Source organism: Bidens hawaiensis, unplaced genomic scaffold, assembly GCF_021521415.1.
Source record: "Bidens hawaiensis isolate Kalapana, Puna unplaced genomic scaffold, B.hawaiensis_p1.1 tig00005681_1, whole genome shotgun sequence".
Taxonomy (NCBI): domain Eukaryota; kingdom Viridiplantae; phylum Streptophyta; class Magnoliopsida; order Asterales; family Asteraceae; genus Bidens; species Bidens hawaiensis.
Genome location: NW_027491371.1, coordinates 1262566 through 1289839, shown reverse-complemented (window position 1 = coordinate 1289839; position 27274 = coordinate 1262566). Strand labels below are relative to the sequence as shown.

The 27274-nt window shown below is 35.0% G+C and overlaps 2 protein-coding genes, 2 long non-coding RNA genes and 1 pseudogene across 5 annotated transcripts; 1 reads left to right on the top strand and 4 right to left on the bottom strand.

Moving 5' to 3' along the window:
* Window positions 1-979: 979 nt before the first annotated feature.
* On the top strand, window positions 980-3461 carry LOC143630536 (uncharacterized). The gene is made up of 3 exons (XM_077099522.1): window positions 980-1049; window positions 1316-2203; window positions 2285-3461. The coding sequence occupies exons 1-3, from the start codon at window positions 1034-1036 to the stop codon at window positions 3412-3414; spliced, it is 2034 nt and encodes a 677-aa protein (XP_076955637.1). The 5' UTR covers window positions 980-1033; the 3' UTR covers window positions 3415-3461.
* A 1409-nt stretch (window positions 3462-4870) lies between these two features.
* On the bottom strand, window positions 4871-5991 carry LOC143630533 (putative isoprenylcysteine alpha-carbonyl methylesterase ICMEL2; annotated as a pseudogene). Its single transcript, XR_013153184.1, has 3 exons — window positions 5840-5991; window positions 5120-5210; window positions 4871-5032 (listed from the first exon to the last, which is right to left on the bottom strand). The product of XR_013153184.1 is annotated as a putative isoprenylcysteine alpha-carbonyl methylesterase ICMEL2 (transcript).
* Window positions 5992-6528: 537 nt separating this feature from the next.
* Window positions 6529-7178, bottom strand: LOC143630534 (uncharacterized). The gene is made up of 4 exons (XR_013153185.1): window positions 7070-7178; window positions 6856-6925; window positions 6675-6755; window positions 6529-6604 (listed from the first exon to the last, which is right to left on the bottom strand). It is a non-coding gene; the product is annotated as an uncharacterized LOC143630534 (long non-coding RNA).
* Window positions 7179-9282: 2104 nt separating this feature from the next.
* LOC143630520 (uncharacterized) lies at window positions 9283-10010 on the bottom strand. Its single transcript, XM_077099512.1, has 3 exons — window positions 9840-10010; window positions 9720-9791; window positions 9283-9636 (listed from the first exon to the last, which is right to left on the bottom strand). The coding sequence occupies exons 1-3, from the start codon at window positions 10008-10010 to the stop codon at window positions 9283-9285; spliced, it is 597 nt and encodes a 198-aa protein (XP_076955627.1).
* An 8517-nt stretch (window positions 10011-18527) lies between these two features.
* Window positions 18528-26254, bottom strand: LOC143630532 (uncharacterized). Its single transcript, XR_013153183.1, has 3 exons — window positions 26215-26254; window positions 19300-19594; window positions 18528-19076 (listed from the first exon to the last, which is right to left on the bottom strand). It is a non-coding gene; the product is annotated as an uncharacterized LOC143630532 (long non-coding RNA).
* Window positions 26255-27274: the final 1020 nt, after the last annotated feature.

Below are 27274 nucleotides of genomic sequence, written 5' to 3'. Positions count from 1 at the left end.
GCAAAGTGTCGGGACAGTTGATAAACCCTAAAGCCTCAATGTTGAAGCTGGGTGTTGGTAAAACCTGGGCGCTGGTAAAGCTCGAGCGTTACGTCGGTGAGTCAACGTAAATTCAGTCAGTATCGTTTATGTTTGTTATGGTATCATCATTGGTAAAACCTTAGCGTTAAACCAAAAAAAATATATTTGTCAAATTAACATATAAAAAAAAATATTTAATACGACGTTTGTTTGGTCGGTAAACCCGGGCGGAGGTAAAACGCAAGCAATGTCATTTCCGGGCATTGAGACAGCAGTTGGACACGAATTCTTTTGGCTACGTTCGTTACGGTACTAGAGCTACAAAAGGGATAAATATAAAAATTGAGTGGACAAAAGGGGCGGTGTCGCTCGGGCGTTGGTAAAACCCGAGTGTTGTCGATCTCGGGCATCGAGACAGTTCGTTTATGTGAATTCGTTGGTTTATGTCGTGTCCGTTACGTTGTCAATATTAAAAACAATAAAAAAATAGTCATTCAGTCAGCTTCCGTTATGTTCGTCACGATACAGAATCGAAAAATACCAAAATTATATGAACAAGAAAGGTGCCGTCAAGTGGCCAATGGCAGCTTAGCGGCACCAAACTTATTATTTATATATATTAGATAATATGAATGATTAATTAGCTACCCAATAGATACCCAACGAGTATTTGGCCAGGTGCATACCTGACGGTATTTTAAATAAACCGATGGGTATATCCAAACCCCATGGGAATGCCAACTGGGTATATATGAACAAACTTTTATAATTAGGTATGAGATTGAGATTATCTAAACATGTCCTATTGCAATTTTTAATTTAAAAAGGAAAAGAATGATTGAGGTTTCTTATTGAATGGTTCATTCCTTTCGTGTAACCAAACATATTCTTTTCTATTCCTGTTAAAAAGATGCATCGGTTCTCATGCATTATTAATTAGTCTCTTTGCTTGGTTCTCATACATTATTAGTCTCTTTGTGAACCTTACTTATCTATCTGAGAAAGAAGTTTCATGGACACTTCTGTTGGTATGTTACTTATTCTTTCACTATACACACACACAATTGTTTTTCAGTGCTTATATGAGAAATAAGAAAATAGATCAAAGAACAATATAGAATAACTCAAAATCTCAAATAGCGGGAATAGCTAAGTATAGATTATTGTTGGTATAGGATGCAAACGTATATGAACAATTTGTGAATCTTTGGTTGTTGAAATCATGAACTAGTTACATGATATCATAAATCTTTTTTAAAGCAATACTTTAACATGTTTTTTTTAAATGATGTAGTTGCTAAGGACCAACTTCATCACTTTTCTCATGAGCATCTGCTCAGCCTTGCGCATCTGCAACAGCCAAATCACATAAATGCAAATGTTGATGATGACGATGAAGATGAAGATGAAGAGGAAGATGAAGATGAAGATGAAGGTAAAGATGAAGTTGTGGAGGAAGAGCATCATGGTGGCCAATGCCAGATGTGTAATGAGCAAATTTACTCATTTCATTTGTGTTATTACTATTGCGAGTGTTGTGACTACTCATTGCACAAGTTCTGTGCAGAACTACCCATGAACCAACGAAATCACCCATTACATCTTGGCCATGATCTTACCTTGTCAAAGGTATATCAATGTTCCCCTTTACTTTTTAGTTATCAAAGTACTGATTCTGAATGGAAGTGTTTCGTCTGCAATCGTATGTGGAAGAATACCTATAATTATCATTGTTCTACTTGCAAATTTAGCATAGACATAGTATGTGCTACTATGTCGGATCGTAAGATAGACCACCCTAGTCACCCTCACCGACTAGAACGAATGTCTGGTCATATAACATCCAGTTGTGTAGCTTGTGGTGATAAACATGAAGGTGTCTTCTTTCAGTGCACAACCTGTAGTACGTTTCGGGTTAACCTGGAATGTGCTTTGTTGCCTACCAAGTTACTAATACAAAATCAAACTGATGGGATTTATAGTCATTCTCATCCACTTACCCTTGCATACTCATTTCCTTATTCAGATAAAAAAGCTAACTTTCATCCCTTTTGTGAAGTCTGTTATAAGGAATTCCATGAACATTTATGGATTTACAGTTGTGGTAAATGTCGATATTACACACACGTTGATTGTGCAATTTCAAAGAGAGATTCATTTATGTCCATTTTTCTACCTAAATGTGAGTAATCTATTTCTCTTTTTATTTTGATAGTTTGGATGGGGATTATTTTAGTCTAATTTCTAGTGTATCATTCATCAGGGCTTGGCAAAACTCACAAGAATTATAAAAATGATGAATATCCGAATCTTCTCCACTGTCCATTTCATGATGAAGGTGACAACCTTTTGAAGCATCACATTTCTAATCAAAGTTTAATCAATAAACAACATGATGTTGATATTCTCAACCATTCTAGTCATCAACACCCACTCGTCCTTGTCGACGATCAAACTTCAGTTGGCAAAAATATGGTTTCTTTGCATGACCCCATGAAAAGAATTCAACTATTGTGTGATGGATGTGTGAAACCAATCATGACAACACCATTTTATGTGTGTTGCCAACATGCTAACGGACAGTGTTGTTTTGTTCTTCATGAGAGGTGCACCAAGCTACCCTCTCAAGTACAAGACTACCCAGACCATCCCGAGCATGCCCTTTTTCTCATACCCAAAATTCCAAATAAGTTATTTGGTGTGTTTAATTGTGTCATTTGTCAGTTACCATCCAACGGTTTCGCGTATGGATGCACAGTGTGTGAATATTATATTGATATCAATTGTGCATTCACACCCAAAGAAATCACACATGATGCTCATCCAGATCATCTCCTCTTAAAAGTAAAATTTTCAGAAAAGATATCGAAAACGTATTGCAATGCGTGTAAGTACACCATGAAAAGGAGTTGGGGATTTCATTGTCCATCTTGTAATTTCTACATTCATGGAGAGTGTGCTTTGTTATTGCCTAAAGTGATTAAGCACAAGTGTGATAAACATCCACTGATCCTAAGATACAAACCAGCGGAGAACCATATGGGTGAATACTTCTGTGAAATATGTGAGGATGAGCTCAATCCTTGGCAGTGGTTTTATCATTGCAGTACATGTGCCCAGTCTACACATGCTGCTTGTGCGCCCTTAATACATCAAGATGAGCAAGCTACATATGCTGAAAATGAGAGAACTGTCTACACGTTTCTCAATGTCAAATTTGGAGGAACACTTGAGATCAGAGATCACCCACATCGCTTGGCCTTTGTTCAAGGGCTTGAGAGAGATGGTGTGTGTTTTGAGTGTTATGAAGACTTGCAATACAAGATAATCTTTAAGTGCTTAGAGTGTGAGTTTGCAATTGATTATGAGTGTGCTTCTTCATTGGTCAGTTAATCTAGTTCTCTAGCTTATACTTTGGTGTGATTGTACTATTGTAAATTTGTTATATATGTCCAATAAATTCTTTCGACTAGTAATTTGGTTTCGACCATTCACATGATTATTCTTGTGATCTACGTTTAGGTTTTATTTATTTTTTGGCGGGTTTAAGTTTATATTTTCGATTCTAGTATTTTTCGTGCCACAAGTTTTACAAATATCATTGAAACCATGATATTAGAATTATCTTAATAGTTTTGAATTTAATTCTGATTTCGGTTTTGATCTAACAAATATGATCAAAATACATAAATTCTTAAACTATTACTAGTAAGAGAGCCCGCGCGTTACGGCGGGACGTAACGGGAATTGGTCGATAGTTGTTCGGTTTGTTATGGGACCTGCATTTGCCGTAGTTAAATTTATATTCGACACAATTTACGATACCAAAAATATTAAATTTATATATCATTAGCAAAAAATAAATTAAACACAATTATGTATTAAGCTTTTTTTGTAAATCAACAAGCGCAAGTGAGGTAGTTGACACGAGAAATGCATTTATACAAAATTGTGTTGATGAATCAAAATACCAAGGTGTTCATGTTTCGGGTCAATCCAACTATGACTCGTATAAAAGGTTGTCCATTTGACTCGTGACTCAAATTTTAGCTCGGTTAGTCTTTCCTCCAACCACTACATTTCTTCAATCTTGTAAAAAAAACATGTATGAACACTCAGAAATGTAAAAAAATAATCTTAAATCTAAATATGTTGCAATCATCAAACAAGAACCGATGTTTTCACATTTTAAAACTGATTTGGAAAGTTTGGCTTAATGACTTTTATGAGGTCAAACTACACAATGCAACAGCCAAAAACTAAAAATGTGCAGCCAATTTTCAGTTTTGCACTTTGACCAGATTAGGCTTGGGTTTAATATGTTGTTTATATTCGTTTATGTAGTCGGTGCTTGATCATTTATCATTTTAACAAAAGAAATGCAGTTAAATTTTTCTGTCTGCTTCTAGTCATCTTGTTTTTTTTACTAATTTTGTTCTTCTTTTCCTTACATAATTTGCCATGGCACATCAGGCAAAATAAAACTAACAGCAGCTACATATGCATATTGTGTACAAACTACCTAATCTTAAACAACTGACATTTATATGCAAAATAAAACAAACAGCGGCTATGTGTAGTAGGCGATGAATATGGGGCGACGAGGGCAATAAGGGGCGCGAGCAACCACCCCCCCCCCCCCGCCCGACAAAATGGGCGATAAGGGGGGGATGAGAACTTGTCGCCGGTTCTTGTTTATGTTTTATTATTATTATTATAACATCACATTTATCAAATAGCTTTAACTAAGTTACATCATACATATAATTCTCTATACTATATAACAATCATAGTAGTATAAAAAAAAAATAAGACACCAGTAGCAAAGTTTATAATTACAAACATGGAATCAAAAAGGGATAACAAGAGCAGCCAACTTAACCAACGATTCAGGACGAAGACGTTTCCTCGGTGGTGCCATTGCATCGTTAGCCAGTGCTTCCGCATCACCAACACGCAAATACGCAACCATATAATCAAACAACTATTCCTTCCCACCACTTAAAGGATACTGTTAAATGTTAATTCACTCCACATATTAACATGGTTCTCGAAAAATAAAGCATACTAATCAAATAGCTTAAATATTTTTACTTACTTGAATAAACAAGTCTGTATGCGTCTTTCCATTATATAGTATTAGTTCGGCTCGGGCCCTAACTCTCTTGAGTGTATCCACAAAAGTTATACTGCAAAATCAGAATATGTTAGCATACAAATAACACGGTAAATAAACCAAACGTTCAGCGAAGAGTTTGTGAACCGTTCAGAGGGAGGTTCGTTTATGTTCATTCGTTTAATGAATGAACGAACATGAACAAGAAAATCTGTTCGATTAGTTAAACAAACGAACATAAACAGAGCCCCGTTCGTTTAATTCTATTCTTAAACGTTCGGTAATGTGTTCATGAACTTTCATTCATGTCCGTTGTATATGTTGCTCATGAGAGCTTTTTGTACATCTATTTATGTTAAAACATTTTATATTCCTTAACTTATTACCCCTAACATAAAATAATAAACTATATTTTCATCTTGTTTTTGCATTGTTCTCATTTCTTTTCTCATTATTCACATTGATGAATACATCAACCTCAATCTCTAGGCTCTGCCGATTTATTTTGTGTTCGTGAACACGTTCATTTCCATAAAGAACGAACACAAACATGAAATCTCGTTAAGTAAGTGTTCGTGAACCGTCCATGAACACATTATTTCCTTAAACGAACATGAACAAAGCCTTATTCGTGTTCGTTCGATTCGTTTGCATCCCTACATACAAGCGCAACCCGTTTTAGCCCAAATAAAATCTACAAACCTTGATTCTGGCGGTATAGAAAAATCTTCACTTCCATGAAAAAGAACAATATGAGGCAAGAAAGTAACAGCATTGCTAACGCCCGGATCATCAATAAGAAGTTCAGGAGAAAACTGTTTTAACGATTCATTTCCTTCCATTATACTGTCATATTAACACTAATATGTTAGAAACAAATTTTACAACATATACTTTATTTTAAAACGCATACCTTAGAAATATAGACCGACAAAGTCCTCGACGGTCGAAATGGTCAACCAAGATGGTTAAGTTGTACCCACCGGATAAACCAAAATACACGTTTATTTGAGACGCACGTCAACAAACACGCTCGCCTTTTGATTTCTTGATCGCCTGATTTATAAGTGCACAAGAAGATATATGTGCACCAGCAGACCGGCCCATTAGGTATATCCTTCCTCAAAAAAGTCAAACTAAAAGTCAACATTATGTCAAAGTCAGCATGATGCCATGTAGGATAGACTGATAGTTGGTTTACCTATTTGGATCGCCTCCATATTTAGCTATATTATTGCATACATATGATATTCCTCAAGAAACATCTTCCGCATATCAACCATATCACTAATTGTACCCTGTGGAAAATTTCCGCATAAAAGATTTTATCATTTATGAAATTAGAAAAAAATAATGAGAATTGTGGTTTGATAAAGTTGGTCACCGACTCACCGGTAATCGAGGTATGCAACGATTATATCTCTTTCTGATAAATGAAATCCTAAAAGAGAACCCCATCCTTTATATCTATGAAATAAGCAATATTATTAGTGAAATTGCATATATAAGAATATAAAGATCATGTAGTTTTTCTTACCCTATGATCCATGCGCCACCGGTCACAAATATAATAACTGGCTTTGGACTATTTATGTTTTTGGGTAGGTATAAATCTAACCTGAAAAATTTGCAGTCATAAATTAATATGATAAATTGATAATAGAAAAATATGAGTTATGTACTTGTCTATGTGTCTCGAATAAACAAATTAGCATTACCTGTTTCTAGGCTTATCTCCGTAAACTATGCTCCTCCGAATTTGGCTAGAAGTAAAATATTGATATAGAACTGCTAAAAGAAAGACAAATTAAATCCTCCTTCCAAAAGGACCAAAAAATGATAAATAGAACCGACTTTAATACTGAAATCTAATGTTTAAGTGAAAATTTGTGTAAATATTTCACAAAGAAAAGTGTTTGGTTACAAACGCACCTTGGAGGAAGTCGGGCATTAATAACATGGCATAAAGACCGAGGGCAAGAAGCCTTGAGATCCACCGGCGGCCTACCCTGATTGAAAACAAATGATTAGGATAGAATTAACGCAACATGCTGTCGAAACAACACAATGCTTTATGAAACGGTGTCAGTTTGGCAATTATAATAGTCGGTAGTTAATTTTCTTAATTTGTTATTGTGAGTGGCAACTTAGTTGCTGTTGATGGTTCTTAGTTATTACTCAAAGTTGGTTGTTAGCACTAACACAAGTTCCTACACAATCACTATTGATCGCTAGTTACTGCCAATCACTCAATTCCGATCAATGGATCAGTTTCCTACCATTACGTCCACTAACCATGGATGCCACTCGCTCAACGAGGCAGCAAGACTTCATCAAGGGCGCCGCTGCTGTCCCTTGGAAATCTCGTGGTCAGTGCCAGAAATCAGATTAGTCTTTAAGTGAATCCCAATTAAGTAAGTGCTCTGAAGACACAAAAATTACTAACAATCTATATATTTCCTTGGCTATGCCAATGCGCCTTTCACACTTGCATGTAAATTGAGCAACTCTTTTGTGCAATGAAGAAAAGGAAATTACAAAAATTAAACATAACATGTTGCAGGAACTTAAAAATATCAAATAAGCATAAATTTTGTAGATCCAGAAAAATAATATCTACAAATTTCAAGAGATGATAATATCTACTACTTATACCAACAAATCTAATATGTGACAGTGACAAATCAACTCCATAACAAATCACATATATGGAATAATCACTCTAATCATTGGTAGCTCAATCAAGATTCCCATGATACCCTGTGACAATTGAGATCTCTAAATTATACTCTTCAAGTTCAATCTCTTTGGCATGCAAATAATCAAATGAAGGTAGTAACATATGATCAAGAGAACAGGATAATCAAATCATCTAAAACTAACAAACAAATATACTGAAATTCAGAAGCATAACCCTTCCGTATGCAGTAACTTAATTCTTTCAAAAGCCTTGTTTCGTCTCCGCAACACCACTTAGGGCTAGGAAAAAACGGAGCCTTGAATATATACGTGGATGATGATGAACACGATGCCAATAGACAGAAGGAAGAAGATGAAAGCGATATCAACTGGAGATGAACGGATTGCTGCGGGTAGAAATAAGTAGAGCTAGGGTTTGTGACGTGATTACAAATGAAAACAATAGGGAGCGTCTCAACTTTCATTTGCATCTTAAAATTAAACCACCCACTAAATGTCGTAGTAAATAGTGTTGGCCGGCTGGGGACTGAATGGAGGCAACATCAGCCGGAGCCATTAATTTAACGGTGTCTCCTGCTGGCAGTAGGGTTAAATTACCAAATTATCCATTCAATATGTTTTATATATATATATATATGTAATATAGTTATAGATATACATATCCAACCATTTCAGTTCGTTGGAACTACATTCAATGTTAATACCAACACATAAAACCAAATTGTTCGACTCAAATAGAAATCCATTCAATTTGGCAACAAATTAATAGGATTTAAAATTGCACATCAATTTTTTAAAAGTTTCTAAATAATTTGTGTGTAGCTATGATCTCATATCGATATGTCTCGTAATGTTAAATAAAAACTCGTGTTTCAAGATTACTAGGCGCAATTGCATATATCATGTGTGTAGACTTCATTAAATGTATATTTATCAAACCCCAAAACCAAAATTACATATATAAAATTACTAGTTTGAGACTCGTGTATTACACGGAAATTAATGAAAATTATAATATTTAAACATTAAGCAAATACAATCAATAACATAATTATCATATATTGTTAATACAATTACAACTTACATTAAAATTACAGGAATTACAAAAGAAATATTACCTAAATATTTTAACAATAAGAAAAAATTTCTTTGTATACAACATTTGTGGTTGTATCGGTCAGATTACTTTGTTTATCAAAAATCAAAATCTTTAGTCCACGCCTACTTGTAACTCTTGACAAGGCGACGTATAGTTATCCATGTGAGAACACAGGTTCTTTTAAGTACAAACCAACCCTAGATAATGATTGACATTGGCTTTTGTTTATCGTCATCGCGAAACATACTGCAAGGGTAAATTGTTGTCTTTGAAATTTGTATGTTATTTTGTTGTCTGATGGAGTAAGTGGCGATCTATGGATCAAAACTCTATGACCAATGTTTGTTCAAGAAATAATTTTGGCTTCAACTAAACAAGTACCTAAAGATATAATATGTAGTCGAGTACCGTTACATAAGCCTTCTTTCTGTTTAAGATTTCTAAGGAGCATAACAGGAACACCATCTTCTAGCATAAGCTTGTAGTTTGGTAGTCCATGTACTCTATGACCAATGTTTGTTGGAGAAATAATTTTGGCTTCAACTAAACAAGTACCTAAAGATATAATATGTAGTCGAGTACCGTTACATAAGCCTTCTTTCTGGTTAAGATTTCTAAAGAGCATAACAGTAACACCAAATTCTAGCACAAGCTTGTAGTTTGGTAGTCCATATACTCTTAGACCATTAAGCAGTTTAGGCTAGTATAAAGTTGTATCTACAGAGTCATTGATGTATTCTTAAATACATATGGTATCTGAACTTAAGTACTCGACTTCATCACATGGAAAAACTTGAGCAAACTATCATTAATCTCATCAACAATTTCGTTTGTTGATGCAAGTATTGCTCTATCCTGAAAGTAATGTTGGTTCTAGTAATTCTGTAGAATATCCGTATATACAAAGTCAAAAAGTTTTGATATAGGATCAACAGAATCTTTTATAAGCATATCGTCAGGAATATCTATTGTTGCAACACCATCATTAGGATCGCCAACATTACCTTCACCTATATCTAAAAGCCATTTCGCAAATAATATGGTTTCTTCAACATCTGTTGATGGCCTACCCATAGTTAACATTAAGCTTTTAGTTAATCTCAAACATTGCATTCACTCCAAATGTAAGAAGAACATAGAGGTGTTTACTATGTCTTGTCTAGTGCCCTTTTGAAATACAGGTAGGATTTTTCAAAAGTCTCCTCCAAATACAACAACTTTTCCTCCAAATAGCAAATTAGAAGATAAAACATCTTTTAAAGGCATGTCAAGAGCTTGAAAGCCATGTTTGTGAGCCATTGGAGCTTCATCCCAAATTATTAATTTGGTTTTTTTCTAATAATTGTGCCTCGTATGTGCCTGGATCCGTGTAGCAAGTAGAATCCTCATTCAGATTTAGTATAATATGAAACCTGGAATATGCTATGCGACCTCCGGTTAACAATAACAAATCAAATCCACTTGAAGCAACATTTAGGATGATTTCGCCTTTTGATCTTATGGTAGTTGATAACGTATTCAATAAATACGTTATTATACGATAAAAAACATTTTTTTCTCATGAGTAATTGAATTAAATAGAGTTTGGAACTCTACTTTTAGCAAGTTTGATCGTATGACAACTCTTTTTTGAATCAAACTATTAGATGCAATAGATATATACTCGGCATCGGGAAAAGGCGTGGTTTGATATTTTCTTAAGCTTGAGTTGTTGCGCAGCAAGATTTTTTCAATCTCAAATAAAGTGAGGTTTTTGATTTGATCTTCAGTTAGCGATAACTCTATGAAAATTGAATAAAAAATTAATTTGGTAATATTAATCACTATATATATAAATATAAAGATTGTAAATTCCAAAATGTTGATACATGGTGACTTTAAAAGACGTCGTTGGTTGTAAAGAATGCCATCAGAAAGCCATTTCCAAGTATTTATCCTGACATGCTCGAGTCTAGAAAGGCTGTCAGTTGACAACATTGTAGCGAACAACGTGCGAACTCCGTGACCCAACTATGAATGGATTGCCTCTTTAATTGCCTCAATGTATTCTTGATCGTATTCTAACAATCCAAGAGAGTAACACGCGTATCTAAATGAAGGTTGAAGATGACCGTTAACGGTACGGATTTCTTCGAACGATTTTGGACCTTTAACTCTGTTCAAAAGAATTCGTAAGAAGTACGCTTCCCCAGCAGCAGGAAACACGGCATGAATTCTTCCTATGGAAAACCCCGATTTTCTTGGTTCCCAACGACGGGGTTGAGCATGCCAAACAAATTCAGTAGGTAATTAAACATAAGTCAATTTGCGCGCGTTAGCATACTTTTGGTTGCACTTCATCCAAGCAGTAAACATGGAAGAGGAGACGCGTTCAACTTTGTCCAAGACATTATCAATATCATCGTCCGCACCATAAACTACATGTTGTTGCCTTGGAAGATGGAAAGGTAGTCAGGTAACAAAAGGCATTCTGTAATGGACATCATAGCCCGAAAATATGCCAGGCTGCCTCAGAAGCAGATAAATACCGACAATCATAAAATTGTCTAATCTCATCGACTTCCGGTTGTTCCACGTTTGCTTGTGTGTCATTTTTGGAAAATAAACATTAGCTCGATCAGGTCCTTTGTTGATGTATTTAAACAAATACTTTGATGATGCATGATTGCACCATTCAACATTAATGTGTTCATGATATCGTTTTAATAGGTATTTTTGTAGGGGGGGGACTGGGGGGCACACTTTTGTTATATAATTGAATGTCTCCTTTTTGAGCAAATTGACCAAAATCGCGTCTTCTATACAAGGTATAACCTTGTGAATCGACAGATGTTGCTCACGAAAGTTCTTTGGAAAACCTTTTGAACATTTGTTGTCAAACATGTACGAGCAGGTCGGATTATGGATACCACATGGACCGTGAATCATCAAATCACTTACAACGTTATATAATTCATGGTCTTCATTCTTATCAGGAATCTACAGAAATAAAAGGATAAGCGTGTTCTACATCGGGAAGCTTATGATCGGCATGCATAATTAAGCACATGTGGGCATGAGGCAAACCACGCTTTTGAAATTCAATTGTATAAACAACTGTATAAATAAGTTTTGTTTATAAATAAAAATATAAATGGGTTTAAGTTATATGTTTCTATCAAAACCTTAATAATCTTATATTATAAAATACGATGAAAGAAACATATGTAAAGTACTTATACCTTCTTGTACTTTGTCAAGGACCGCTTTATCCTTCAAGTCTTTTAAGAGTAAGTCAAGCTTGATTTTAAACAATATGCACAAGATGTCAGGCCTATCTTCTGAGGTGTCTTTAAGAAATCTTGTCACTTGAGGCCACTTTGGATTGCATGTGATTGTTATAAAAAAAATAGGGTATCCAAACCATTTGCAAAGTGTCATAGCATTCAGGTAGTTTTGAGTCATATGCCGAGCACCTCCTGTAAACGACGAAGGTAATATCACGGTACGTCCACTTTTGAAACACTTGATGTTCCCTTATCTATTAGATTCATGAGGTTCTCATATGTTGATGATCTTAGTTTTGTTTGTTGACTACGTATAAAAAAAAGCCTTTAGCTTTCGATCATTGCATACGCGTCAGCTAAAACTTGTAGTAATAACCTCCTGGAGTTTAAAAGAATTGAGAACTGATTGAGCCTATCTTGAATCCTAAAGGCAAACCATTTCCTCATTGTAGTAAAAGGTCGTTTGTTGTCACCACCCTCGTTAACACCTTTATGATATATCTCAAATCGGTAGCCATCTTCACCATTAGTAAATATGACTGGATATTGAAAAGAGACATATGAAGGATGAAGTTCACTTATAGGTATTATTTTCTCGCTCATAGTAGTTACAAGAACATCACGAGGCTGAAGGGAGTCGGAAATATCTCCTACAATTATAGCTTTAACTTCAGATGTTGTTGGTAGATTGTAAGCTCTTCCATCGTTTTGTAGGTTTGCAATAAGACGTAATTTCAAATCAATATGAGGGTTTTCTTTCAAAGAATCTCTTGTCATTCTATATGTCTTAACTAAAACATTTTGTGAATCTAACATTTCTTTCAAACTTTGAATAATTTGAAGATCCATTGCATTTGCAGCATCATTTGACATATTCTTAGAGTTACTGTAAAAAACATGAAATAAGTAAATATGAGTACATAACAAACGGATGTATTATCGCATGCATGACAAAGTGATGTGGTACTGAAAGAAAGATATTTTGTTGTATACTTTTAAATGTGATTACATACCCAAATATTTGTTGTTGGTTTGTAAGCTCGTTATCGGTGTCATATATGTACAGCTGTGAAACCTTTGGTTTGCATCCAGGTTCAGGTTGAAGGCTTCCAATCGAATGATAATTTTGACCACTCAACCTGAACACAAATGGACTTTTCCTCGATTAATGGTTGTATCAATTTTACATCGCACTGAAGTAAAAGAAAACATCGAGCTGTAACGTCTGATGTTTTTCAAAAAAATATTTTCTTGTTGCGTGAATGCCTCGAAATAGGTTTTCATATCCATGGTTGGATGATATATATTCTGGTAATTCGACCTTCCCATAACGGCAACATAGCGAGTAACTTCCTTTTGTTTTTTTGTTTTGTCCCATTTTCGCTTCATCTTTCCAAAGTTTTGCATGACATATAACACACACAACATTTTGATCACCATGATCCAAGTAATCTGATTATAATTTTATAAAGTTAATAAAATAATGTAATAAATTAAATATATAAGGAATAAAGTAAGTAATACTTGCTTAACAACCTTTAGACACACCCGAAAATATGTCAACGACAAGTACTTCAGGTTGTTGATTTGATTGTTGTGTCGTTAGAGAAGATTGACTACTACTTGAAGACTGAATATTAGATGTGGTTGATATGTTTTTACCCCTTTTCATATCCATTAATGCTTCCTCAATCTACGATTATCTTGTGAGACAGAAAACATCAATTGAATACCTAGAATTCGATTAAATAAAAAAAAGACTACTTAGTTTTACTTAGATTATAAGTGATGAATGAATTTTAAGGGAATAATTCTTACCCTTGTATATTTGTGCGACATATGCAGAAGACTGGCGTAGACTTGTTGCTTGAATGCTTGATGGTGGTGAGATACGGTTTCTTTTCTTCTTTTCTAAATTGAGCTTTTGAACCTTTCGCGCATGGTAAGCGTTGGAAATACCCAATACATTGCCTATATATTTGTATTTACATAAAAAATTAAATGGTATGTTGATAATCAATAGCGATTAGAATAAACTGTAATGTAAAAGATATGTTACTAACTGTTGGTAATGTCAACAAAAGGCCTTCGTGAGTTTATTGCAGCTAAAGAAATACAAAAGTCAAGTTTAAATTTATTAAACGTAAAACTGATTACCCAATTATGTTATTTTGAAGTGTAGATCATAATTTTTGTATTCGGATTTAAATTATTTTTATGTTGCATTCAAAGATATAAAGTAATCATAATAAAACATAGTATAAAATTAATACCATTGGTAATGTTATCAAAAGGTCTTGTTGAATTTCCGACTATAAAAGAAAAAAATTAAAATTAAATAAATTATAAGTAATTTGCAATAGTAGGTGTAACGCATCTTTTAATTATTTAACTTATTTTGGAAAATAAGATAACTCTTTTTGCATTTATGAAGTGTTTCTAGTTATTGTAAAGTTATAAATTCTAATCCACGTTATTGGAACATAAGCAATGCTAAGTAGTAAGACATTATAAAATCATAAACCATAACAATTATAAAAATACTATTATTAAAACATAAACCCTAAGATTTGCAAATTTCAAACAGTAAGTGCATAAAAAAGAAAAACCCAAACGTGGACACGTACTCAAAATTCAAAGCACACAAAAAAAAAAAAATAAATAAAAAATGTTCTAAAAAGTGTTTAAATGTGGTGATTTTTTTTATTTTTCCATTTTGGGAATCAAGAGCGGGCTTGACATTTTCTTTATCATCGACAGTTGTCACCGAATGACATTTGGTTGTAGACTGAGTTGGGGATGATCCACATCATACACATCAGTAAGATTCCTTTTTAAATTGGGAGTTGAATAGGTCGGTATTGTCTTCTCAATGTTGTATGCGATGCTTTTTCCGGTGCTTTTTTCCACTGCTTTAAGATTGGCATCAGTCACCGAGATAACATCCTATTAAAATAAATACAAAAAGAAATGTAGTAATAAATGTGTCTAACTCCTTATTGTTGTTGTATAACAAAGGAAAGTGAGTAACTTAAAATGAAAAGTGAGATACCTTTACACGAAATGTGCCAACGAAGGCACCAACAGTAACGGAGTCGGATTCTTGATGCTATTGAATGAATTAACGAATTTAAGACGGGCCATATTTTAAAATATCAACTGAACTTAACTTGGAAATAAGTTTTCATAAAAAAGTGTTGGTTGGCCATGGAAAGTTTATAATATCAACTGACAAGGTGTTGGTTCACCATTGTTTTAGGTTGTTAGCAAACCATGAATTGAATATCAATAACCTTTTCAAATTTATGGAAATAATCTTTCTTTGGGGTATAGCACGTCACGAATTTTACCTCGTTAGTTATGCGCTTGTTTACAAATCGATTCACATTTATCGTTCGTGTTAATATTATTCTCGCACATTGTTAATGATTATACGTGAATTATGTGCAACGTGTTTACTGATTTTATGGTGGAAGTTACGTCAACGCAAACACATACACAGAGTGGAGGTCTGACAGGACGTGCCTACGTCGTCTAACGTTACGACTACGGTTGTTTACGTAAGGTGGTTCGCATTTCCCCGAATTCTACGGCTTCTGTTAAATGAACAGGAGGACGAAACTATTTGATTTCATTTACATTATGTTTGAATATTTATTGCATGATGATCTTTGAATCGCGCTTTTTTTTATATATTTATATACGCAAAAACTTATGAAAACTCACCAACACGAGTTGTGGACAAAATATATTATATTAAACGTGCTGCAGGTTGATACGATGAAGTTTCAAGACAAGAAAACTTGTTATACCTTGGGATTATTTCAATGAATAATATTTGTGTCATTTAGATTGATGTGTGCTGTGTAGCTTGTATAAAATGTGATAGATGGGATGATTTAGCTTTTGCACAAGATCGTGTTTTAAATTTATAAAAGTGATTTCTACAAAAAATAAACACACACAAAATAGGCAAGTGTACATATTGTATATGTAGAATAGTATTGGTAAGAACCAAGTATCGATCCGTGGACACAAAGGTTTCTAATAACGAATCGTTGTTTTGCTTTAATCGGAGGTTTTAGTCATTTTAGGGTTAATTTTTAACTTTTTATAAAATATAAATACTTATATACTAGTAGGTGTGCCCGCGCGTTGCGGCGGGGACGCAATACGGTTGGTACGAGTTTGGTTTGCGATGCAGGGGTCATGCAACGAGGATTCAATCGGTAATTGTTTAGCGCGATGTGATGGGGGCGGGACATGCATTTGATGGAATTTGATTAGACTCATGGGTTGTGTAGATGAACAAATGATTAATATAGTTGAATAAAAAAAATTGTGATTAGAATTGGATCTAATGAGTAGTAGAAGAGCCTGTGCCTTACAGCGACTACAAAATAATCAAAATGCTATCAATGCATATGTTACACGTCATAATACTACATTATAAAGAGTATAGAAAAATACGAGACATAAATTACTTGATACGTTTTCACATTCCACATAAATTTATAAGTGACTGACACTCGAAATAAAAGCGTACATGTTGCCATGGTGTTAGATTCGTTTTGTTGTGTATTGCAAGTAAACTTTAGTTTTAAACATTTTATATTCATTATGTTATTTTTTAACAGGTTTGGTGTGAATGATGGCAAACGGTAGATGTCAGGGGCCTCAACCTATAATTGATACTTTTCAAGCATTTGAAAGTATATACTTTGAAATGATGGCATATTATGGGCAAATGAAGTATATATTTATAATACTAACATCATTCTTTCCAGACCTCAAGCTAGTTATAGTGGACCTTTATAGTTCTCTAAGTGCTAAAAAGCTAATTAAACAAATTATGTATCCTAATGTTGTGCCTGTATGTTTTCTTCTTCTTGCTTTTAAACCTTAAAAATGTTTTTGTACATAAATACTCATGAATATATAAAAGAAACAAACAATGGTTTTTGATACATTAGGTACAAATTATAAATTAGTATAACTAATCTCCAATATCCAACAATTAAGTATAGTGAGGACTATACTCATGCATAAATAAAGCTGCTTAGTAGTTTCATTGATTCTGTTGTGAGCACTTTGCGCTCTCAACAACAGGACAATCACGAAGACAGGTCCCTAAGGATTTCGGCAACCTGCAATATGAACTTTAAAGATAAGTGTGTATTTACAGATTTGGGGATTACAAAATCACACATGTTTACGGTTCTTAGAAAAGAGGAATCCGGACCATGCTCCAAAATTTGTGACACAAGAAAATTATAACAAAAAAAATATATTATATAAATAGAGAGAAATTGTGAAATTTCACGTTAAAAAAAGGAGGGGGGGGGGGCTTGTTGCATCAAATCAACTTAAAACCAAATAGTATTACCGAAACCGACCAATTATCAGGCAATTTTATGGGTTGGAAACACAAATTGTATCAGGAAATCCTCCATTCCTCTCCCCTCACTTAATAATAAAGACGGGCACACCCAACGAAGGGTTTTTTTAATTCCATGTATTCAATAAGATGCAAATCTTAAAAATGTCACAAATTCAAGAATATGAACCACCTATAAAAGGGTAAATAAGTAAACTATAACAAACTGGGCCGCAAATTAATAATATAAACAATTACAGGTAGTAGAAAAGAAACACACCTTTCCGTTGGAATTGATCGAATTAACGTCTTTTCCAACCCCTACTTATCCAAATAAAAATTGATCCACCTGCATTGGTCACAAATGCTAATATCTAGTTAATAATAGATACTCATCTTAACATGATTTTCTAAAAGCTGAGCTATTAATAATAATATAAGCATCTTATATTATTTATTTATTTTAACTTTTTTGCATTTTTATACTGTTTTTTTAATTGTGCGTTATGTTGACAAATGTTAATAGCAAATTAATAACACAGCCATTTTACACTTAATATTTTTAAAACTTTAAACATTCATTTCAACCATTTTTAACTCATCTTTTGATTGCCTATTTTTCTCTTTTATATTGACAAACTGAATTTTTACTTTTTTAAAATTTTAAATTTTTACGTGTTTAGAGAATCAACCCAACCCATACCAATTTGTACCCGGCCAGATCATATTCTTACCATCAATTAGGGGCGTTCATGGTCCGGTAACGGTTTTTAAATCAAACCATAAACCAAACCGTTAATAACAATTTATTTATCACCGAAAACCAAAACTAACCATTAAGAATTAAAACCGAATCGTTTCTAACAATTCGATTTCGCTTCGGTGTCACTGTTCGGGCTTGGATAAAAAAATAAATTTAAAAGAAATTATTATTTAACTATACCTCTATTTTTTGTCAATCTAACTATGTCTATAATTAAATTTAAAAGCACATATGAAACTAAACATCTCATAATTTTATAATGGAAAAACTTTATAACAGCCCATACTTGTAATCTTGTAAGGGTATTGGCAAAATTCCTCATTTCAAAGCATCAATAGCTAAAACTGAAGATGAATATCCCATTTTCCACATTTACAACTATGCAGGTGTAAACAAACCTAGGTATTCAATATAATTATTTTTATTTCTAACGAGTCAGAGAATAAAATAAAATTAAAATTACCTAAAAAGAAAACCGGCTACAAAACACAACATTAAAAAACTCAGATTATATTTGGAGTAACATAATTATGTTTTTTTATTTGTGAAACGGGTCAAAAAGTGTTATGGATCAAAAATGTACCATATGTTTATACCAAGGTCTTCCAGAGAGTCTGTCTCTATCTGTAAACGCTCGCTCCGCCATCATTAACCTGTCATTTATTTCTCTCGTTCTCCATGGCTGATTTTTTCGCAAGAACGTCCAAACTTTTTTTTCTTTATTTCCTGTAGTTCTATATTTTAAAAAATAACAACTTAAATGTCTATTTTAATAAATAACTTAAATGCAGTGGTGGATCTTGAACAAGTAATCTAGGTCGGCCGGAGAATTTTGAACAAATAATTTTAATGGGCCGGACTCGATACATATAAATTTTACTTTCGAAAAAACTTCACTACTGAGCGATAAGTTGAGTGAGCCGAGGCCCGACCTGGCCACAGAAACTCGAGTAATACCTTGATTTCATCCTTAATCTGTACGACTGCATTATTTATTTTTTCTATAGATTTGAACAAGGGAATGAGGTTTATGTTCTTGTCTGATAATTCAGTTACCAAAACCTCTGCACTTTTCTGTATTAAATATTAATAGTTAAAAATATTTAAATAAACTGACATAATTAATACATAAATTGCCACAAAATATTTATAAACATACATATCTGAAGCTCATTTACATATGAAGAATAATTAAAAGGCAATATTTCTTTATCTGCAAGCTGAAGGGCTACCAAACCCCAAATGCTTGCAGCTGTATCAGAAAATAAAATTGTAAATTTGGTATTTGGGTTGTTTTTATTTCTAACGGGTCAGAGGATAAAATAAGAATAAAATCCTAAAAAGAAAACTGGCTACAAAACATAATATTAAAAAATTCATATTGTATTTGGAGTAACATAATTATGTTTCTAACAGTTCGGTTCCGCTTCGGTTTCACAATTTAGGATTGGATAAAAAAAAATAAAATTAAAAGAACTTATTATTTCACTATACCTCTTATTTATGTCAATCTAACTATGTCTATAATTAAATTTAAAAGCACATATGAAATCAAACATCTAATAGCGCCAGGTGACTGAAACATCATGAATATTGTAAATGTTAGCAACCTGTACACAAAACTAAACAAATAAAAAAAACATAAAAAAAACAAGTATAGCCCATACAGTCATACATAACATTAGAAAATGGTGTAAACAACATAAACTTAAAGGTACATCATACATGACCAACTTGTGAGAGTTTCTGCTTTGTGTTTTCCATCAATGGCTGAATAAACCGAAATGCTAAAAAGTTATGGGCGGTATTAAATCATAATTAATACTATTACCTGATCCCATCAATACTCATTTCAGAAGCGAGAATAGTTCTTTGAAATATTGAAATGACCATTTTCATATAAAGAGTAAAACATTCCTACAAAACCCTTGACTATTTTGTGGTCCCTTGACTCAAACAAAAAGTAAAACATTCCTACAAAACCCAATTATGCTTCTTAGATAGTATGAGAAACATTATTGTAACCTAATATGGCAAAAATCCGATTACTCTAAAATAAACTTAAGAAATTTGAAATTCATTTATGGTTTATAGAATAGAATACACCGAGCAGTGAATTGATCACCAGAAATTTGTAAAGTTTATAACTTCGCCAATAGTTGGAGATCAACAATTGAAGTCTCACGATTCCGGTGATCGTTCGAGAGGAGTCAAAACTCAAAACAATACTGCTGAACTATAATTATACACATATACTTTCTACATCTGAAAGTGTTTAAACTTTTGATATCGCCTTTTCGATCTCGTTTTACATTTACTGAAATATGTAAAAAACGGTTAGATTTTATCCATTTTGATTACATTAATAAGCAACAAGCTATGATATATGGATACCTTTAAGGTGTTAGACCATATTTTTATAAAGTCCTGTTTTCATGAACAACTTAAATGGTACTCCCCGTGATGATGTCGATAATTTGACACCCTTAAAACCCATATACAAAAGTAAAGTCAACAATGGTGCTTAAAGAAAACTGATTCTTGGCATACAAATGAGTTTTCAGAGAACTATATAACCCTAAAAAACAAATAAAAATTATCAACAAAAATTATAGAAACACGCTGAGAAGTGATTATTTAGTAGAATTCATCATCGGAATATGATGTTATCACTTTCATGTTAGGAACAAAAGGCACACACGAACAAGAAATCAAAGCGATAAAGAACACGAGAATTTTACGTGGTTCGGTTGCGGTGTACAACCTACGTCCACGGGGTAATTAGGTTTGTATTATTTTGGTGATATATAATAACAAGTACAAGAGACTATTTATAGACCGCATATTAGGGCTACTCCCTTGCTAAACAAGCTAGAACCCAATTGGGCCCAATAGGGTTAGGGCCGGCTAAAAAAATAACCTCCCTAACTCCTTTAATATGCAGTTGTCTAAATGTGGGTCCGGGGATACCACATCGCCCAACAATCTCCCACTTGGTGTCTTCGGACCTAGAAATGCACCATCTCTTCTGTACTTCTGTAAATGAAAATCCCTCCTGATCTTCAAACCATCCTAATTACCCTTGTCTCCTCAACATTATTCCTGGAGACCAGCTGAAGCTATGCAAAGCTTCAGCTTATCCAGCACCACACACTTGGTAAACATATCAGCTGGATTTTTAGCACCTGGGATGTTCTTCAGACTGATTGTTCCTTCACTGATCAACCCCCTCACGAAGTGATATCTCATCCCTATATGCTTTGTCTTTCCGTGATACACTGGATTCTTTGCAAGTTTAACTGCACTCTCATTGTCACAGTACAATGAGTAGTCGGGTTGTTGTTTTCCTAATTCTTCAAGAAAAGTCTTCAACCAAACTAGTTCTTTGCTGGCCTCTGCAACAGCCATGTATTCTGCTTCTGTAGTTGACAGAGCCACACTTTTCTGAAGTCTAGACATCCAGCTAACTGCTGTCCCTCCCACTGTGAAAACATACCCGGTAGTGCTCTTGAACGTCCCTTTACAACCACCCAGATCAGCATCTGTGTAACCTCTGAGTATGGCATCCTTTTTTCTGAAACATAACCCCATCTTCTGAGTACCCTTCAAGTATCTAAGTATCCATTTGACAGCCTCCCAATGTTTTTCTCCTGGATCTGACATAAACCGACTAACAACCCCAACGGCATGAGCAACATCTGGTCGAGTGCAAACCATTGCATACATTAGACTCCCGACTGCTGATGCATATGGGACTTTGGTCATCTTCGATCTTTCTTCTTCAGTTTTAGGAGACTGATCTTTGGTGAGCTTCAAATGACTTCCCAATGGAGTATTCCTAGGCTTGGTTCTTTCATCATTCATCTTGAACCTTTCTAACACTTTCCCTATGTATTTTTCCTGGGATAGTGTTAGAGTACATGCCTTCTTGTTTCTAGTGATGTTCATTCCCAGTATCTGTTTTGCTGCACCCAAGTCTTTCATTTCAAACTCTTGGGACATCTGTTTCTTCAACTTGCTTATTTCCTTCATATCAGATCCTGCAATCAACATATCATCAACATACAACAGTAATATGATATAAGAGTTGTTGAATTTCTTCAGATAACAACAATGATCCATCTGGCATCTTTTAAACCCCGACCTCTCCATGAAATTATCAAACTTCATGTACCACTGTCTAGGCGCCTGTTTCAGACCATACAAGCTCTTCTTTAGTTTGCAGACCCAATTTTCTTTCCCCACAACCCGAAACCCTTCAGGTTGCATCATATAAATGTCTTCTTCAAGATCACCGTGTAGAAATGCCGTTTTCACATCTAGTTGCTCTAGATGTAAATCTTCTGCTGCTACAAGACTTAAAACAAGTCTGATGGTAGTCCTTTTCACCACGGGAGAGAAGATTTCATCATAATCAACTCCTCTCTTTTGTTGAAAACCCTTGACCACTAAACGGGCTTTATATCGTTTAGACCCATCATGTTCTTCTTTGACCCTGAAGACCCATTTATTTTGCAACGCTCTCTTATCCTGCGGAAGCTTGACTAAGTCCCATGTCTTGTTCTTTTCTAGAGAGCTCATTTCATCCTTCATAGCATTCTCCCACTGGCGAGAATCCTTCATCTTGACTGCTTCAGAGTAGCTTTCGGTTCACCGTTTTCTGTCAAAAGAATATAGTTAACTGAAGGATTGGAATGACCGGGACTATACCTTTCTGGCTGTTTAGTAACTCTGGTGGATCTCCTGACCCAATTTTCTGTCTGGTCAGGCTGTTGTGGGATCTCCTCGTCTTCAGACTCTGAACTCCCACTGTCAGAAGTTTCTTCTGACTCATTATTTCCACCAGCTTCAAACTCAGGAACTGTGTCGACTTCAGTTTCTGTAGCGGGTTCCTGAACCGGTTCGGGGATCGGTTCAGATCTCTGGTTTTCAATTTTGAATTCAACCTGTTGCTTCTGAACCCTAGAGTTTGGATTTATCACATCTTTGTACAACTCAGCCTCATTAAATGTAGCATGTTTGCTGCGGACTACTTTTCTGCTTTTCGAGTCCCAAAGCTTGTAGCCCATCTTGTCTGACCCGTAACCAATGAAAACATACTTCTTGGCTTTTGAATCTATCTTGTCAGCATTCGGATCTAGGTCATATGCACTGCACCCAAAAACCTTTAAGTGCTCATAATTAACCGCTTTCCCCTTCCATTCTTCTTGAGGTGTTTTGTAACCCAACGGAACTGATAGACCTCGGTTGATAAGATAGGCAGCAGTTTTAACAGCGTCTGCCCAGAACATTTTAGGGAGCCCTGCATTTATCCTCATACTTCTGGCTCTTTCATTTAACGTTCTATTCATCCTTTCTGCGACTCCATTTTGCTGAGGAGTACCTGGAACTGTATTTATCATCTGAATGCCATGCTCAGCACAAAAGCTAGTGAACTCTGAGCTAATGTACTCCCCTCCATTGTCTGACTTCAAGCACTTTACCTTCAGATCAGATTCAAGTTCAACAGCAGTTTTCCATTTCTTAAAAACATCAAATACTTCAAATTTATTTTTAAGAAAGTAAACCCATACCTTGCGTGTGGCGTCGTCTATGAAAGTCACATAGAATCTCGAGCCTCCCAAGGATTCAACACGTGTTGGTCCGAAAACATCTGAATGGATAAGCTCTAATTTCTGAGCTTTAGGTGCTTTCCCTGTCTTCACAAAAGATACCCTCTTCTTTTTTCCAAAAACACATGGTTCACAGAATTCAGATTCAACCCTTTTAAGATCTGGAAGCTTTCCTCTGGCGACAAGCATCTTCATGCCCTTCTCACTCATGTGGCCGATTCGTTGATGCCACAACTTTGATAGACTCGGTCCACTCGTTACTGCATTAGCACTACCTGCAGAAACCTCAACCATATACAAGGTACCCCGTTTCTTTCCCTTGGCAATTACCATGCTACCCTTGACGACCTTCCATTGTCCTCCCCCGAATGTTACATCATAACCCTGGTCGTCTAATTGCCCAATGGAAATTAACATTTTTTTCAATTTTGGAATTACCCTGACATCTTTCAATGTCCAAATTGTTCCAAAACTTGTTTTCAAGTCAATATCTCCCAACCCAGTAATTTCCAAGATTTGGTTATTAGCAAGACTTACAGTACCAAAATTGCCCCGTCTGAAATTCTTCATCTTTCTCGAGCTTGAGATAGCATGAAACGACGCACCTGAGTCCATAATCCAGGAATCGACTATATCCTCAATACAGCAGATCAATGCATCATCAGAATCTGATGCTGTTGAGGAGGCAACATTCACTTCTTTCTTGTCTCTGGGTGGTTCTGTACATTGACTTCTGAAATGACCATTCTCATTACAGTTCCAACACTTTATGTCGTTTCTTGTTTTTGAACTCCCCTTTTTGTCTCTTGATTTTGATCTTCCCCTGTTACTTACCCTCTTATCTTTCTTTCTACCTCTTCCCTCAGTACTTAGCAAAGTACTGGATGATTCACCTGCATTCTTTCTCCTGATATCCTCTCCTAGGATCAAGTCACGAATACCCTCGAACGTGAGTTTGGTGGTTCCGGCTGAACCACTAACGGCAGTGACTGTTCCTGACCAACTTTCAGGTAACGAGGACAATAATAGCAAAGCTTGCACTTCATCATCAAATTTAATATCTACAGATAATAACCGGGATATGATAGAATTGAACTCATTTATATGAGAGGTAACAGACGCACCTTCCCGCATACGCGTATTCACCAATTGTCTAATTAAGAATACCTTATTAGACGCGGAAGGTTTCTCGTACATGTTTGACAACGCGGTCATCAAACCCTTAGCAGTGGTCTCATTCACTATATTGAAAGCAACGTTCTTAGCCAACGTGCATCTGATGACTGCTAGGGCTTTCCTGTCTAGATCGGCCCATTCTTCATCCTTCATATTCTCGGGTTTTTGACCTCTCAAACATGGAAGCAAATCTTTCTGGCATAACAAGTCCTCGACTTGCATCTTCCACCATCCAAAATCCTGCCCATCAAACTTCTCGATTCTGATCTTACCGTCCTCAGTCATTATCTTTATCGAGTTTCTAACGGAAGCAACCTGCAATACTGATCAGAACTGTTTGACCTCTTCTGGTCAAAAGACAGATTGTACTGTAGCGCGCACTGTTCACCCGCCGGAAACACTGTAGCGGCGGCGGTACTGTAGCGGCGGCTAGGGTTTCTGATTAGGGTTTGGTGGCAACTGGCGGCTGGGGTTTATAGTGTGATCCTTGCTCTGATACCAGTTGTTAGGAACAAAAGGCACACACGAACAAGAAATCAAAGCGATAAAGAACACGAGAATTTTACGTGGTTCGGTTGCGGTGTACAACCTACGTCCACGGGGTAATTAGGTTTGTATTATTTTGGTGATATATAATAACAAGTACAAGAGACTATTTATAGACCGCATATTAGGGCTACTCCCTTGCTAAACAAGCTAGAACCCAATTGGGCCCAATAGGGTTAGGGCCGGCTAAAAAAATAACCTCCCTAACTCCTTTAATATGCAGTTGTCTAAATGTGGGTCCGGGGATACCACATCGCCCAACATTTCAAATGACCAATTTTAAATGTTAACCTAATATGTCATGAATAGTTAACCTAGCAGGATCCAGTTTCTTCATCTAAGACAAATCACAACCAATATGCAATTAAAGAACTGAACTGAGTATCCATTGAACTGAAATTAAACAAGACAAAGCTGGATTGTGTTTCGAGGAGTCTGCAGTGGTCATAAAAGTACGGTGTCTCAATCATAATCATTGAAACAATCACCTAAAATAATTGATTAGATTAAATAGAGAACCAAGTTGAATAGTAATCACCTTAAATCCATTGATTAGGTTGAAACGTATCGTAGATTAGACAACTTGAATCATGTCGGCAACGGCATGGCTACACACAGAAGTCAGGAACTCTAACATACGATGATGGTATAAATAACCCCAGGTAGCAATTCAATTGGCATTGGTTTGATGATTGGGGGTTTAACTGAAACCGATAATTGATAATTGATTCAAAGCATTCAATTGAGGGGATTGAAGGGAATGGTTGGAATGTTCAGAGAACGGTTATGAACAGAGATTGATAGGATAGTTGCCGGAGCGGTAATTTTACGGCACCTCAAGAGAGAGAAAGGCAGGAGATGTAAGGAGATGATATATAACGTCATACCATCTCAATAATGCTAATTTAAGTTAGACAGGTAGTTTCGTAAAGTAGAAATATCATCATTGACTTCAATTTCTCGAATACTAATTCTAACAACTTCGAGTGGTTGTAGTTCATCACACAACCTCCCCTTGGTTGATTTATGTAGGTTATAATTACACATTCCGTTAACATATGGTTTCTTTAACTAATTTGATATCCTAAGCAAAGCCATTTTCGGATTACCAAGGTTAAGAAAAATACACCATAACTTATATCTCATCATTTCTAAGTACAATATAAGGATCCATGTTTCGATAATGTATCAAAGTATTTCTATCTTTCAAGAACATGAATCGATCATGAACGATTGCCAATGAGATTGACAACCACCAACTTTGAATTAGTGATTTAAGATGGTGAAACATTTCTCATCAAAAGATAATTGTAATATAACCATGTACTTTACTAGACTACATCACATGTCTTGATTAATTATCAAGTAAAACAAAGCTTCTTCATAGATTTTAGATGGTAAAATGAGTTTAGCTCATAATGAGCATAACGATGAACATTAAAATGATTGATAATAACAAATACATGATTAAACTTGAAACAATCTAACCAAATGTAGATGAATCTTTCTTCTTAATGATGATAATGATGGTTGATGATGATTAGTGGTGATGACCTCCAAACCTTCAAACTCTTCACTAGATCTTCAAAGTGAGTGTT